General features: G+C 35.0%; 1 protein-coding gene and 1 long non-coding RNA gene across 2 annotated transcripts in view; one reads left to right on the top strand and one right to left on the bottom strand.

Annotated features, from left to right (window-relative positions):
• The window catches only part of LOC107728725 (uncharacterized), a 5,070-nt gene extending 1,698 nt beyond the window's left edge, over positions 1 to 3,372 (top strand). Inside the window, exon 3 of the long non-coding RNA XR_001638503.1 lies at positions 3,295 to 3,372. This is a non-coding gene — a long non-coding RNA (uncharacterized LOC107728725). The remainder of the gene's footprint in view (positions 1 to 3,294) is intronic.
• Positions 1 to 7,915, bottom strand: part of LOC107728724 (DNA mismatch repair protein Msh2-like) — an 11,540-nt gene extending 3,625 nt beyond the window's left edge. The window contains exons 1-12 of the mRNA XM_016539016.1: positions 7,645 to 7,915; positions 7,292 to 7,440; positions 6,918 to 7,205; positions 4,721 to 4,867; positions 4,488 to 4,637; positions 4,265 to 4,398; positions 3,177 to 3,376; positions 2,971 to 3,080; positions 2,239 to 2,362; positions 1,994 to 2,144; positions 1,808 to 1,905; positions 587 to 832 (exon numbers count right to left, since the gene is read on the bottom strand). Coding sequence (XP_016394502.1) covers positions 587 to 832; positions 1,808 to 1,905; positions 1,994 to 2,144; positions 2,239 to 2,362; positions 2,971 to 3,080; positions 3,177 to 3,376; positions 4,265 to 4,398; positions 4,488 to 4,637; positions 4,721 to 4,867; positions 6,918 to 7,205; positions 7,292 to 7,440; positions 7,645 to 7,852 — 2,005 coding nt within the window. The 5' untranslated portion in view covers positions 7,853 to 7,915. The remainder of the gene's footprint in view (positions 1 to 586; positions 833 to 1,807; positions 1,906 to 1,993; positions 2,145 to 2,238; positions 2,363 to 2,970; positions 3,081 to 3,176; positions 3,377 to 4,264; positions 4,399 to 4,487; positions 4,638 to 4,720; positions 4,868 to 6,917; positions 7,206 to 7,291; positions 7,441 to 7,644) is intronic.
• Positions 7,916 to 14,137: the final 6,222 nt, after the last annotated feature.

Raw genomic sequence — 14,137 nt, 5'->3', positions numbered from 1 at the left:
GGCTTGTAAACAATGTCACGTAACGTCACATTTACCTCAGAAAAAAACATATTTGGTGAAACAAACTCATTAGTCAGATAGAACAATAAACTGTAGAGAGGGGCATTTTGCTAAATATATGCACCATGTAATATATTCACCATAACTTTTACTGTTCTTCGATGTTGAATTTATATATTTTTATGACAGCCACCATTTAAATGTTTATATTTAAAAAACTAATTGAAGTAGAAATATTATGTAATTGTAACTTTTATTATAAAACGTCATTAAGTGTAATTTAAGCAATTCAAGCCTAAAAAATCAGTCAATTTTAACCTTCAATATTATAGTAATGTAGTACCAATGGACTCTCATGTATTTTACAGCATTAGTTTAGAATTTTTTTTCCTTAAATTGGCATGTCTACCTGATATATATATCCAAAATAATCGATATTGAATCTAATCGAATCGCAAGCTTGTGAATGAGAATCGAATCGTGAAATTTGTGTCAAAACCCAGCCCTACTTTTTATCATGCGGTTTATGGATTAATGCATTTATGTACATGAAGCTTCCATTTAATGCTATCAAATAAGAGCTTACCTGTGATGATATGAAACATCTCCTCGCCCCTTGCGAAGGTGACATCATTGGGAATGAAAGCCACATCATCTTGGGCTTCAACACAGGGATGTCTTGCCGCCTTTAAAACTAGTTTCCCTGACCCTTTCTCTAGTATTTTAGGCCTTATGTAAGGCACTGGGGCAGCATGGGACACCACAGCAAAGCTCACCACTGCATCCAGCTGAGCTATCACCTCATTCAGAGTCTGTACTGGATCCACATAGCCTATGGTACAAACAGGATTATTAAACTATTCATTCTCAATGTGCCAACAACCAGATTAACTGAAAACATCTTAATGTTAGCGACCAAAATGGCTAATGGCTAACGTGTTCAATACACATTAGGATCTATAAACATTTTTGGATTAGTGCTGATTACCACAGGAAATAATTTAAAACCATAAACTAGGCCATTACGTCACTATGAAATCAAAATGGGCATTTTTTATGGAATATTGCTGTTTCTTATAAAATATACATGGGATTGCAGCAATTAGCAACATCCGACGATCCAATCAATTTCCCAATGACAAATTTTACTCTGCTATTCACAACATGGAAAAAAGATTTCCATTTCAGGTTGACGTTAATATTTAAATGCTTGTATTACAATAATTCCTCCCTAAAATGCATTATATGAACTGTTATGATGTTGAACCTGTCACTTTTTAAAGTATATTCTTACATAACTGTTTTATCTTGGCTAGTCTCATATTAACACAATGTTTAAATCTTGTCTCTTTGAAAACTGCATGTTTTACTTCTTTCAAATGTATGTGCATGTTTTATCCTTTTCTTTTTTAAATGGGATTTTATATTTTGTAGTTAGGGTACAAAAAGAGCTTAACCTCATTCTAAAAAAGGGCACAATGTACTGTATTAATATGAAGGAATTTTCCATATTGATTTTTTTACTGTACTTCTCAACAGAACATTCCTTAATTAAGGAAAATAAAAACCACATGGAAAAGTTCAAAAACCACAATGAACAAGCTAGGGCTGTATAAAAAATAGAATGCGATTTTCATGCGCATCTCGTCAGTAAAGCCGGTTCTGTGATTAGTAGTAAATCTCCAGCACCTGCTTTCAGATGGAGCGGCATTTACTACACAGAGCCATAGTTCACTGACAAGCTACGCAAAATCGCGTTCAAAATCGCAGGCGATTCATTGCCGAACAAGCCTTGAGTGACTCTCACCAGCGGCTATGCTGATGATCTCTTTGACGATGGCATTCTGAGCCTCTTCATACTCTTCTCTGCTTTTAGTGTACTCTTCATTCAAAGAGCTCAGCTTACTGAAAAAGACACAACCCCATCACTCACTAATAAGTCTAGTCATTAGCTGCTCCAGTATTTAAACATCTCATTCAACATCTCTCTTGCCTGTTAGTGAATCGCACTCCATTCTTTTGAACATCTAAAGTAGTGAATTTCTTGTTGTTGCGGAGACTCTTTTCTTCTTTGCATGTGACTCGGAAAAAGTAACCAATCTGTGCATTGGATTCAAGCTTCACAGTCTTAGCTGCTTCCAGCCCTAAAGCAAAACAAAAAAAATTGGTTTTGTTACTGGTTCAACGCTAAATTGCTTAATAGGAAATACATTTCATTACCACATTATGTTCACTTACCCAGTTCACGAGCCGCACTGTTCAAGGCAGCCTGCATGGCTTTCTCCAAACGATTCATGTTCTCCCTGAGCTCACTCAATGTGGGATCAAATGAGGGTTTCACCAAGAACTCATGATGTTCAACCTGGACAACAAAAACAAGAGTGGCATACATTTTAGGAATTCCAACTTTTAGCCAGAGCAACTTACAAATTGAGCTTAAAGGGGTCATATGATGCGATTTCAAGTTTTCCTTTCTCTTTAGAGTGTTACAAGCTGTTCGTGAATAGATAAGATCCCTAAAGTCCTAAAGTTCTCAAAGTCTCAAACCCAAAGAGATATTCTTTATAAAAGTTAAGACGATGTAACAAATGCCTCGTTTGTAATGGGTTTTCATGTTTTTGAATCCTCGCTCCGGCCTGGGACACGGCATCACAGTATGGTAAGGGGCGTAACATTTCCGTCACACGCTTGAGGTATTCGGCCAATTACAACGTACTGGGTAGCTGGCCAATCAGCGTACACCTCGTTTTTCAGAACGATGAGCTTTGTAAAAATCGACGCGTTTCAGAAAGGCGGGGCATAGAGGAGAAACAATAATGTACAGTATGTGGAAAATAATGTTTTTTGAACCTTAAACCGCATAAACACATTTCATTACACCAAATACACAAAACAAATTTCTTTTTAGCAACATCATATGACCCTTTTAAGGTTTGCTTAAAGCACAGAGTGTAGATGACAACAGCAGACCTGGTTCATGTCCAGTGTGGTTTCAATCATCTCCTGAAATTTGGAGAAGTCAGAGATGAGGTCGTTGAGGGGAGAGATGAATGCTGCGTGCAGGAGGACCTGATGTTTCCCTGATCAAAATACAGCTGTCGCTCATTGTGTTGCTCCACAACTAATTTTGTTGTTCAAATGCAAATTAGAAGGTTAACAGGCCAAATTGTGCTCACCACTGTATCTCTCCAACGCCTGCACCAGATTCGGCAGATGCCCCACAGCTTGATAGACCCTGTAACAGTCTTGTAAATTAGCGCTTTGACGCTGGAACTTCTTTGCCATTCGGTTCAGGTCTGGAAAACGGCGGAGAAGATCCTCCTGACAACTCTTCCTCAGCTCAGAGTCCTCTACAAAAGTCTCCACAAGATCCAGTCTGCACATCAGAACCACAAATGTCTAATAAAGTCACAGGCAAAAATAAACCCTCTATAATGTTAAAAAATATGCTGCATCCACAAGATACTTAAACATGATCAAGAAAAATAGCTGCTGAGTCTAATGATGGTCAACTGATACCATAATTCAGTCTCATCACTTCAAATTATTGAAGTAATTAATATTTTTATTCGGCAAGGATGCATTAAACTGATCAAAAGTGACAATAAAGACAATGTTACAAAAGATTTCTATTTCAGATAAATGCTGTTCTTTTGAACATTCTTTTCAAAGAATCCTGGGGAAAAAGTATATGAGTTTTAACAGAAATAGTAAGCAGCATAACTGATTTACAAAATTGATAAAAAATGTTGAGCACCAAATCGGCATAACAAAATGATTTCCGAGGATCATGTATCACTGAAGCCTGGAGTAATGGCTGCTGAAAATTCAGCTTTGCCATCATTGGAATAAATTACATTGTAAAATATATTCAAATAGAAAATAATAATTAAATTACATTGTAAAATATATTCAAATAGAAAATAATAATTAAGTTGTAATAATTTTACAGGATATTAATATTAATATGATATTATAAATGCAGCCTTGGTGAGCATAAGAGACTTCTTTCACAAATCCCACCATCACTAAACTTTTAAATGAGTATAAAAGCATAAATTATAGTCTCACTGTATGCTGCAGAAGTTCAATTCAAATAAGCACAAAAAAATATATATCAGCATTAGGGAAAAATTTAAAATTCCAAACAACTTAAACATCCTATATGATTCCATAAATATGTAATGTATCAGACCGAATCAAAGAAATGACATACCAATTCAAGATTTAAAGGTATAGGCAGCAAACAAACAAAAAAAGTCACCTTTCTTCTATCTTGTTTTTGTCAATGAGAGGCTGTTTGATCCACTGGCTGACCAACCGCTGTCCTTGTGGGGTACGACATTTGTTTAAGAGGCCTGCCAGAGAGTGTGTGCCTGTAGCATCATCAGAGGAACCCTGAGAAATCAGAGGAGGAACATATCAGAACTCACGATAACCCTCCACTGAAGAAATTGCATATTTCTTGTTTTTGAATGACCCTTGACCTGGAAGAGATTCAGGGCCTGCACAGCAGCATTATCCAGACGCATGTAGTGGTTGAGGTCAAAGGTGGTTATCTTGAAGGAACCAAAATTGGCCTCATCTGAGAGAAGCTCCAGGTATTTGATGACTGCTTGTAAGCAAGACATTGCAATCTGGAAAAAAGCAATAACCTAATTGAATCTCCTGGTCAAGCTTCTGAAATTACACATCTAACTTGTGCTGCAGAGCCCCAAACCTGTTTCTCCATCTCTGGAAGTGCAGCACTGGACACAGTCTCTCCCTTACGGGCCTTCAGTAGACGATTCAGATCCTGCACAATGTCTTTGGTTGTGAACTCTGATTTCTTCCTGTCTGTGAGCAGAATGCCACCACGCTGTACCACCTGAGTTAAGAACAGCAACCAGCATGTAAGATGAATGATTACGATTATGGTTATACAATCTTGTTCTAAGGATGCACCAATATTAATTTTGGCTGATACGATAAGCTGCAGATTTTTTTCTTTTTCATTTTATGTCTGATAATCAATAAATGGCCTATATTAAAATTCTACTGTTTTATCAAAATAAAAAATTAAAATCTATCATTTTAAATGGTACATGTGAATTTAGCAATCACAGCATTATGATGTAGAGTAAAAAAATTTATATTCATTTTGAGATTTATTATTTTACATTACATTTAAAGAAGGCATCATTCACCACAGACAAAATAGGTTAATAAAACTTGGCTGTCTATGCAGTAGAAAAAACAATCGGTGCTATATGACTAGAAAAAAAAAACTAAGAAAAGGGGCTGTGGCTTTCCCTTCTGACAGAAACTTCAACAGCCATAATGCAGTTTTGATTTTGGCGCCAAGTCAGAATTGTTACTCGCAATTGCAAGAAAAAAGTAAGAATTGTGAAATGCAAGCTCTATTAGGGCTGGACAATAATTCAATATCAATATGTATCGCGATATAATTTTTTTCAATAACGGTGATGTGATTTTTAAACACATTTCCGATATACATTACGTGTTTCCCGTACATTGATTTATTTGTGGTGTCTGATTTCGTTGAATAAACATGAGCACTGCACATTTCAAAATCATAACACGGCGCGGGTGTTTTATATGAATGTATCTCTGAAGGGAAAGGACTGTCTTCAGAAAAGTTTTGATGGCATTTTTATTTTATCTGATAAAGTAGTGTTCAGGAGTGGAGCTGCTTTGATTACAGCCGTTACCAGGGAAACCGCTAGTTCTACCGCTCTCAAAGCGCCTCCTGCTGGCAGACAATCAGGTTGCATTTTCAATAATAAGACCATGTCCAGCAACGTTTCCAGTTTTTGTTGCGGTTCAATTTTTTTTGACTCAGAGCACTTTTCATACCCTTTTTTTTTTCTGGCTGAAGCACATTTGTTTCAATCTATAAGAATAATCAGCCTACACTACCAGTCAAAAGTTTTTGAACAGTAAGACTTTTAATGTTTTTTTCAACATTTCCAGTTTTTGTTGTTGTTCAATTTTTTTGTTTTCTGCAGCGACTCGGAGCACTTTTCATACCCTTTTTTCTGGCTGAAGCACATTTGTTTCAATCTATAAGAATAATCAGCTTACACTACCAGTCAAAAGTTTTTGAACAGTAAGATTTTTAATGTTGTTTTTTTGTTTGTTTTGTTTTTTAAAGAATTTCTTTTCTGTTCACCAAGGCTGCATTTATTTGATCCAAAGTACAGCAAAAACAGTAAAATGTTGAAATATTTTTACTATTTAAAATTGCTTTCTATTTGAATAGATTTTAAAATGTAATTTATTCCTGTGATCATACATAGGTAAATTTTCAGCATCATTACTCCAGTCTTCAGTGTCACATGATCCTTCAGAAATCATTCTAATATGCTGATTTGCTGATTATCAATATTTAAAACAGTTGAGAATTTTTTTTTTCAGGTTTCTTTGATGAATAGAAAGATCCAAAGATCAGCATTTATCTGAAATAAAAAAGCTTTTGTAACATTATACACTATTCCATTTTTTGGGAAAAGACATTATAGAAATTAATACTTTTATTTAGCAAGGATGCTTAAAATTGATCAAAAGTGATGATAAAGACATTTTATAATGTTACAAAAGATTTCTATTTCAGATAAATAGTGTTCATATCGATATCGGAATTATATCGTATCAACCGAAATTAAGAAATATATCGTGATATAAATTTTGCCCAGTCGTCCAGCCCCTAAGCTCTATATTGGGTTTATTTTTATTCTGTGACTGAAAACAAAAAAAAATCTCGTCAGAATTACGAAATGTAAACTCAGAATTTTGAGATATAAACTCGGAAATGCAAGAAAAAATTCTGAATTCTCAATTTATATATCAACATGACTCCAATATATTGTGCATCTCCGTCTTGTTTCATAACACACAATCTGGCATAAGCAAGTTACCTGTTTGAGTTTCCCAAGGTCTCCACCTGCATCTCCTCCAGGAAGCACACACTCTTTGGGCCCGATCTGCACAAGAAGAGCCTCCAGATTGGAAAACTGATCGTTGTCTGGAAATTCACACACACCAAGTTTCCTGAGGGTGCTGTCCACATAGCCAACACCGACAACACGCTGTCCATCGGCCCCGGTGCCAAGACGAACCCCGACAACACCGGCAGCTCCCTCCCCAGGCCCTCCTCCACTGCTAAATAAAATCTCCTCAAACTGGGTCAGATTTCCTGGAGACGCCTGTGATGCAAAACACAAACATGATGAAACCAGGAGAGGTGATATACTGAGAAAAATGTTATTAAACAGTGAAGAAAGCAAGATACCTTGTAAGATATTTGCCAGTCATGTTCTTTGCTACTCTTACTGGCATTCTTGTAAACCTCCACCCGGTACTGCCTGACCAGCAGCAGGTCCCTCACAAATGACTCAAAGTTCATCTTACTGAGAACCACACTCTCCAACCTCTTATTTCCTGCGTTTTTAAAATACAAATCACCTTTATTAGCCATAAATATATATTTTACAATATAAACATCATTTTAAGGTTGTTCAACTTATAATATACTGATGCCGTTTAAGATGCATGGCATATATCTGCACAATAGAAAGAAACAAAAAACATATGTCTTTCATGAACTGACTGTTTTATGAAATAATTCCATAATCAGCAACCAACCTGTGCCCAGGTTTTTGATGACTCCATTCGTCTTGAAAACTTCCTTGGCTGCAAAAGCCGCATCTTTTCCGTGCACCGTATAATAATCGTTTCGATCAAATACTCTCACGGTGGTGTCTGGTTTCTCGGACATAGAAAAATAAAAATTCAGAAATCCATGTTCAGATGCACTGTCCATGGACAGATTTTGTTTAGGTTGCACCGCCATGCTGGGATCTCCCGCCACGGCACAGGCGCGCCAGGAGGGTCAAAGGCAAACGGGGCGGAGTTAAAATTACGACAACAATCCACACTTCAAATAAAGTAGGGTTATTTTGTAATTACATGCTCTCTTTAAAAGATGTTATTTGAAATTATTCACACAAAAGCAAAATGATTGAGTATGTCGTTAACTTTTACATTTTGCAAGGTAAATATTACATTCATAAACAAAAATTTGCGAAATGCATACCAAAATGTAAGTTATTTTTATTAGAAATGGAATATTTGAAAGAGTCTCTAATGCAAATTAATAACAAAAAGAATGACATACAGTTAAATTTCATGGAGGATTTTTTTTTCTTGTATAGTTCCCCAACTGTAGTCCTTGATTTTGTCCTAAGGAAGGAAGATAATTTGAACTATTGTTTAGTTGTTTATATGTATGTTTTTATTATTATTACTTTATTTATTTATTTCATTATTTATTTATTTATTTCTCTCTTCTCTTAAATGCTGTTTTACAGATTAAGATTGTTCTTTCTTTTGTGTATGTGGACTTAATTGTTAAAATTGATTGTAATATTGAATAATTTCTTCAATAAAAAAAGGGTTAATTTGTAACAATTCTTTACATGGCATTTGTGAATTCTGTGGATTGAAAAAAGAAACAAGTCCTCAGTTGTTTTACCATTATCTCTATTCAGCATTGTTCTGGAAGGATTTGGAAATTTATTGGGAAAATTGGCATGTGTGGTAAGGATTAGTGTATTTGATGTGAATATTTTATTTTTATTTATTTATTTTAAAATGTAAATGTTTGCATTATAAAATAACTTAATGTACAATTATATAATTATTAATATATTTAATTACATTAATAATTTAATTAATAATCCATTGGGTAAATACAATTAAAATGTACTTTGCACACCCAAATGTTCACATTTTATAAATCAACTAGAATCATGTTAGGCTTTTAGTACAAAAAAAACTTTCTAAAAGGTAAACATATGATATGACTGAAAACATATCATACAGTAATTGAAATTTAAATCAAAAGTATTTTTTATCATAGTATTTTTGATGTTTTTATTGTGACTATGTATAAAACATTTCTTTTCTGTTTTCTTGTGGAAACAATTTTCCAAGGTGTGCACAGATTAATGTTGTTTCATTATAATTATAAGTCACTGTGTGTGTGTGTGTGTGTGTGTGTGTTTGTGTGTTTGTGTGTGTGTGTGTGTGTGTGAACTGGATCGGTGACAGAAAATAAATGATAAATTCACTAAGAATGAATGAAGGAATGAATGAACAAATAAACACATAAATACATTTTATTCAAAGAGAACTGAGAATAACATCATGTGTTACCTTAATGTAATATTATTAAAAGTATTATTGTTCCAGGGATTTACTGACTTGTATACTGACTTTATATGACACAAGACTGTTGTTGTTTAACCTGCAAATATAGCTGCCATAATCAACTGAATATGCCTGAATCACAACTAAAACTGATTGAAAATAGTTGTTTTGCATGTGTCAGGTTAATTACAGATCAGCAAGATCGCATTTAATGATGGTTATTTGTTTCATTCCCTGGGACAAGATAACCATCCATTCTGTATGAAGCTGTAATTAAAGGCCTGATCATTTGAGCTCTCTGAGCTTTACTCAAACAAATGGGCTTGTATAAAGCTATGGCAAATTGCTGAAAAACAATAGGACCTTTTAGCTTGCTTCAAGTGTTTAACAGGTTTGGAAACCAAGGAGTGCAGAAGTTGCAATAGCAGGTAAGTATCACTTGGTGTCAGAACTGAGCTGGTGAGGCCAGAATGAAAAGTGATCCATCTCTGCAGGGATTCTACTGTACACGAACGACTCCTTACTTAACAGCCACTTCAGCTGTGTGCCTTTCTAAAGTATCTTCACTTCATTCACTGAATGAACAGACCTGGGAATCAACTGTGGCAAATATTTGATCTGCATGTGTGCATCCACATAAGAATAGTCAAGTAATGTGTATATTTGCCAACATATGTACACACACGCAACCTTGTTCCACTGAAACGTAAGTAACTTTCCAAATTTGAGAAAACAGGTTGAAGGAGAAACCAAAGCTGCAGAGGCATTATTATTCCATCTATTTTATCAGTTCTCTCCCTTCACTCATATGTATCCGTTTTTACGCATTTGTATACAGTTGTGTTCTATTCGAGGTTGACCCAGAAATGAAAATTCTGTCATCATGTATTCACCCTCATGTCATTCCAGATCTGTATGACTTCTTCTGTGGAACATAGAAGATTATTTGAGAATTAAATAAATTGAGATATATGTATTTTTTGATATAATGAAAGTCACAATGGTAACCAAAAGTGTTTGTTTACCAACATATCTTGGTTACCAAAATATCTTCTTTTATGTTCCACAGAAGAAAAAAGTCGTACATTTGCAGAGACATGAGGATGAGTACATTTTCATTTTTGGGTTAACTATGCCTTTAAGATGACACTTTTATATCTTGCTTTCTCTTAAAATCAAAATTCAATTAGAAAATCTCTTCTGCATCTTATCAAAATTCTGTAAGCTGAAAAGTGGAGATGTGTACAGTGGTGTGTGTTCAGTGTAAAAATAGGTGGGCGATTACTGACTAAAATTACATTTTCCCAATGGAGAAAGTAATTCTATGGATAGAGGATTGGTATTTTAGAAGGAAGCAACCATTTGAAGCTAAAAGCATCTTAATGATGAATTTGTTCATTGCAAACACGCAGCTTTTCACTTCACAAGACGTTAATAGATGGACTGGAGTCATGTGGATTACTGTGATGTTTTTATGAGCTGTTTGAACTCTCATTCTGACGGCACCCATTCACTGCAGAGGATCCATTGGTGAGCAAGTGATGTAATGCTAAATTTCTCCAAATCCATTCAGATGAAGAAACAAATTCATCTACATCTTGGATAACCTGAGCGTGAGTACATTTTCAGCAAATTTTCATTTTTAGGTGAACTGTTCCTTTACGGCTTTACCTTAGAAACGAGGTTGATAAATACAATTTTTGGTTAAATATGTTTACAAATTAATATACTGCATACAAAAGGGACTGCCACTAAGTGTGTATATACATGCCAAATTGTGTATGTAAACAACCTGTATCTGTTGCAGTCCTATTAATGCTAGAGGTATTGTTCTCCAATGAATTCCGTATGGGCCGAGTGAGAGTGTGTTTGTTCTCTGCAGTGGCCTTTTGTGGTGGGATGGCCTGCTTTAATGGGGGTGGCAGCCTGCTGCAGCGCTCTGGACTGTGGCCAGATGCAATGGTCTGACTGTTACTGCTGTGACAGGGCAGAACTGGGAGCACTGCAGAGGATTAAACCATCGGGACGTGGACCAACAGATTTTAAAGTACCCTCTGTTGTATTGAGATACCTGTCATCATTTCTAGTTCAAATTATGGTAATTTGTGCATAATGTCAAACTTATACTGTGTATATACATGCGGAAATAGTGGTGTAAGTGGTGTAACATAATCATTAAGACCACATACAGCACAAAAGGCAACAAGAAGCAAAAGAGAGAGAGTGAAAAATAGACAGATAGATATAGATATATAATAAGCAGCAATAGTGGTGTCATTATTTACTAGGTTACACAAGAACATGTTAATGATCCATTTTCAGTGCCATATTCATATATCTGTACCATCATGTTTAATGTCAAGATATTTTATGACACTATGACAATATGCTATCCAAACCATATAACATTGTCATTGCAAGACCATAAAAAATGTAAAATTACTGTTTTATGCCACTTTTCTCTGTTGTAATACATGCATATACAGTATAGTATTTGATCTTCTAACAATATCTAAATATATCTAAATATATAAATAAGCCAGCAATACTGTTGTCAATAACTGTAAATCATCAAGACAAGTAGACAGTACAGTAGTACAAAAGTCGACAAGGAGAAATAAAATGATTTCTGGAAGAACACAAGATAAGGACCAGCCAAAAAAGCTATCAGTTGTTACTTCATTCGGTCATATGTTGGTAATTGTCCTTGTCAGCACAATGGACGTGCATATAAGTCTTCTCGTTGTTATCTGCTAAATGGCATCTCAGTAACTTGGCCATCAGTAAGTACTGAACAGAGTGTCTGAGTGTGAGAACAGCCAAGTCTTGCATATCAGATGTCTAAAACTGGGCCGTCTGGAATAAAAGAGAGAGCGAAAGAGCAAGAGAGAGAGTCTAAAAGGTTAAATATAATGTGGAATTCATCTTGAAGATGCATATATTGCTTGTGTATTTTAACGAACAGATACAATCTCCAATAAAGATCAGTAGAATAAATGTACAGTTTGTTCTCTATATATAAAGCTCCTTTTTCAAAGTGTGTTAATTATCTGGAGCATTCTGTGATGTCAAATAGGTCCCACTAAATACATGGTTAAATATTAATGCTGTACTGTATTTGAAACTGAAGCCTCTGCTGTACTTGGATTACAGGTAGCAATTTACAATGTCTGAGACACGCAACAACACTGATCAAGAGAGTTTGGGGTGAATATATTATAAAAATATTCTTTTAAAATGTATTTGTTCCCTTTATCAAGCCATATTTGCAAGGTCACTGCTTTTTTACCATTACTAAGTTAAGTGACTTGAAAGGTTTTACTGTAATCCTTGTTGCATTATCAGTTATGTTGCACTTTAACCTAGCATGTTTAAGCATTTTATTTGCAGCAATTAAAGCTATCTTTGAGGTTTATTTTAACCGTGGTGCTCAACAGCATATCTGCAAAGGGCAATAAAGAGGGATGTGACATAATTTATATCTGTTGTAGACAGAAAATCAGTGCTTCTAAATCTAATCCTATTCAGTGTTGCAGTCATGTATTCTTTGAATCTTATTATTGAATGTATTGTTTTGTTTTGTTTACACAAGGGCTATCATGTATATGCATTCAGGCAGTTTATTATGTCTCCTCCTTTATAGATATATTATGTATGATATATGTATGTATATATTATATTATGTTCTTCCACATGAAGAACATTGTGGACTAAAAAAGACTGCATTATCTAATAACATCACATATAATAATTTCAATTATGAAGATAGCCAAATCTCTCTGAACACTAAGCACCAAAACCATCCATAATTAAGATTTTTTTATATATATCACTGATCTCTTAAAGCTCCTGATGTTAATAAAAAAGCCTGTGTTAGCCACAAAATACTATTTTCTGTCCATTTAATTCTGATTTATTTATTGTTCTTATTGAGAAATCTGACAGAGGTGGTAGATTGTGTGAATATAAATCCCCTTTTTAAATCGGCTTTACTGCCAAAGATCCAGAGCTTGTCTGTTACGAGTCAAGATTCAAGCCTCTGTGAATTCCACAGTGGTTTCTGTAACAAAATCTGAATTGAATTTGAAACATCCTCCATCCATTCCTGACGGACAGCCTATGTCAGTTTGGTATAAATCTCGACCATAATTACTATGTATCTTTCACATTTTTGTGCAGTTTGCCTACTGACAACTGCTGCCTTTACCATTTGACTACATGATTTTGGCAGTCATTCATAAAAGAGAGAGGGAAACAGATGGATACTCAGAAAGGGAAAGACAATCTCAGTCACGCTCTTTTTCCTTTATGTACAGCTTCGTCAACACAACCACACATAGACACACGTGTACACAGCCACACAAGGGTTTATGTTGGGAAACCGGAGTCTGGTGTTGCAAAGTCTGCCAGTATTCAGTACAAAGCCTCAATGTGCATTAAGAATTAATAGGTCTTCAGTTTCATAGCCCTCACTCTGAGTAAACACCTGAGTGGTCAGGGGGTCTTTATACCAGTGATTATCAACCATCTGTGTCTCGCATGGCTTTTTATGTCCTCAATTACCCATTCACAGACACTGGCATCTTATTACCAAATGTCTTGGCATAGCAATACCATGGTTTAGTTGTACTCATTTTACTAGATTAAAATTGTGAGTACATGAATTCAGTTGAGCATGATAATGATCATTTTTCAGTGCCATATTTATATTGTACTATATTCACATAATTGCACCATAATATTTATCATCATGATATTTTATGACACTACAATGTTTCCCTAACAATATCACATTCTCATTGCAAGGCCATAATAAATAATGTAAAACAACTATTAAAAAATGAAATCTGACTGTTTTAGTCTGTTTCTCTCTCTCTCTCTCTCTCTCTCTCTCTCTCTCTATATATATATATATACACACCACATC

This window comes from Sinocyclocheilus rhinocerous, unplaced genomic scaffold, assembly GCF_001515625.1.
Source record: "Sinocyclocheilus rhinocerous isolate Xijiao unplaced genomic scaffold, SAMN03320098_v1.1 scaffold2172, whole genome shotgun sequence".
In the NCBI taxonomy this organism is placed as follows: Eukaryota; Metazoa; Chordata; class Actinopteri; order Cypriniformes; family Cyprinidae; genus Sinocyclocheilus; species Sinocyclocheilus rhinocerous.
The sequence above is the reverse complement of the archived record's forward strand: the minus strand, read 5'-3'. Positions and strand labels throughout refer to the sequence as shown.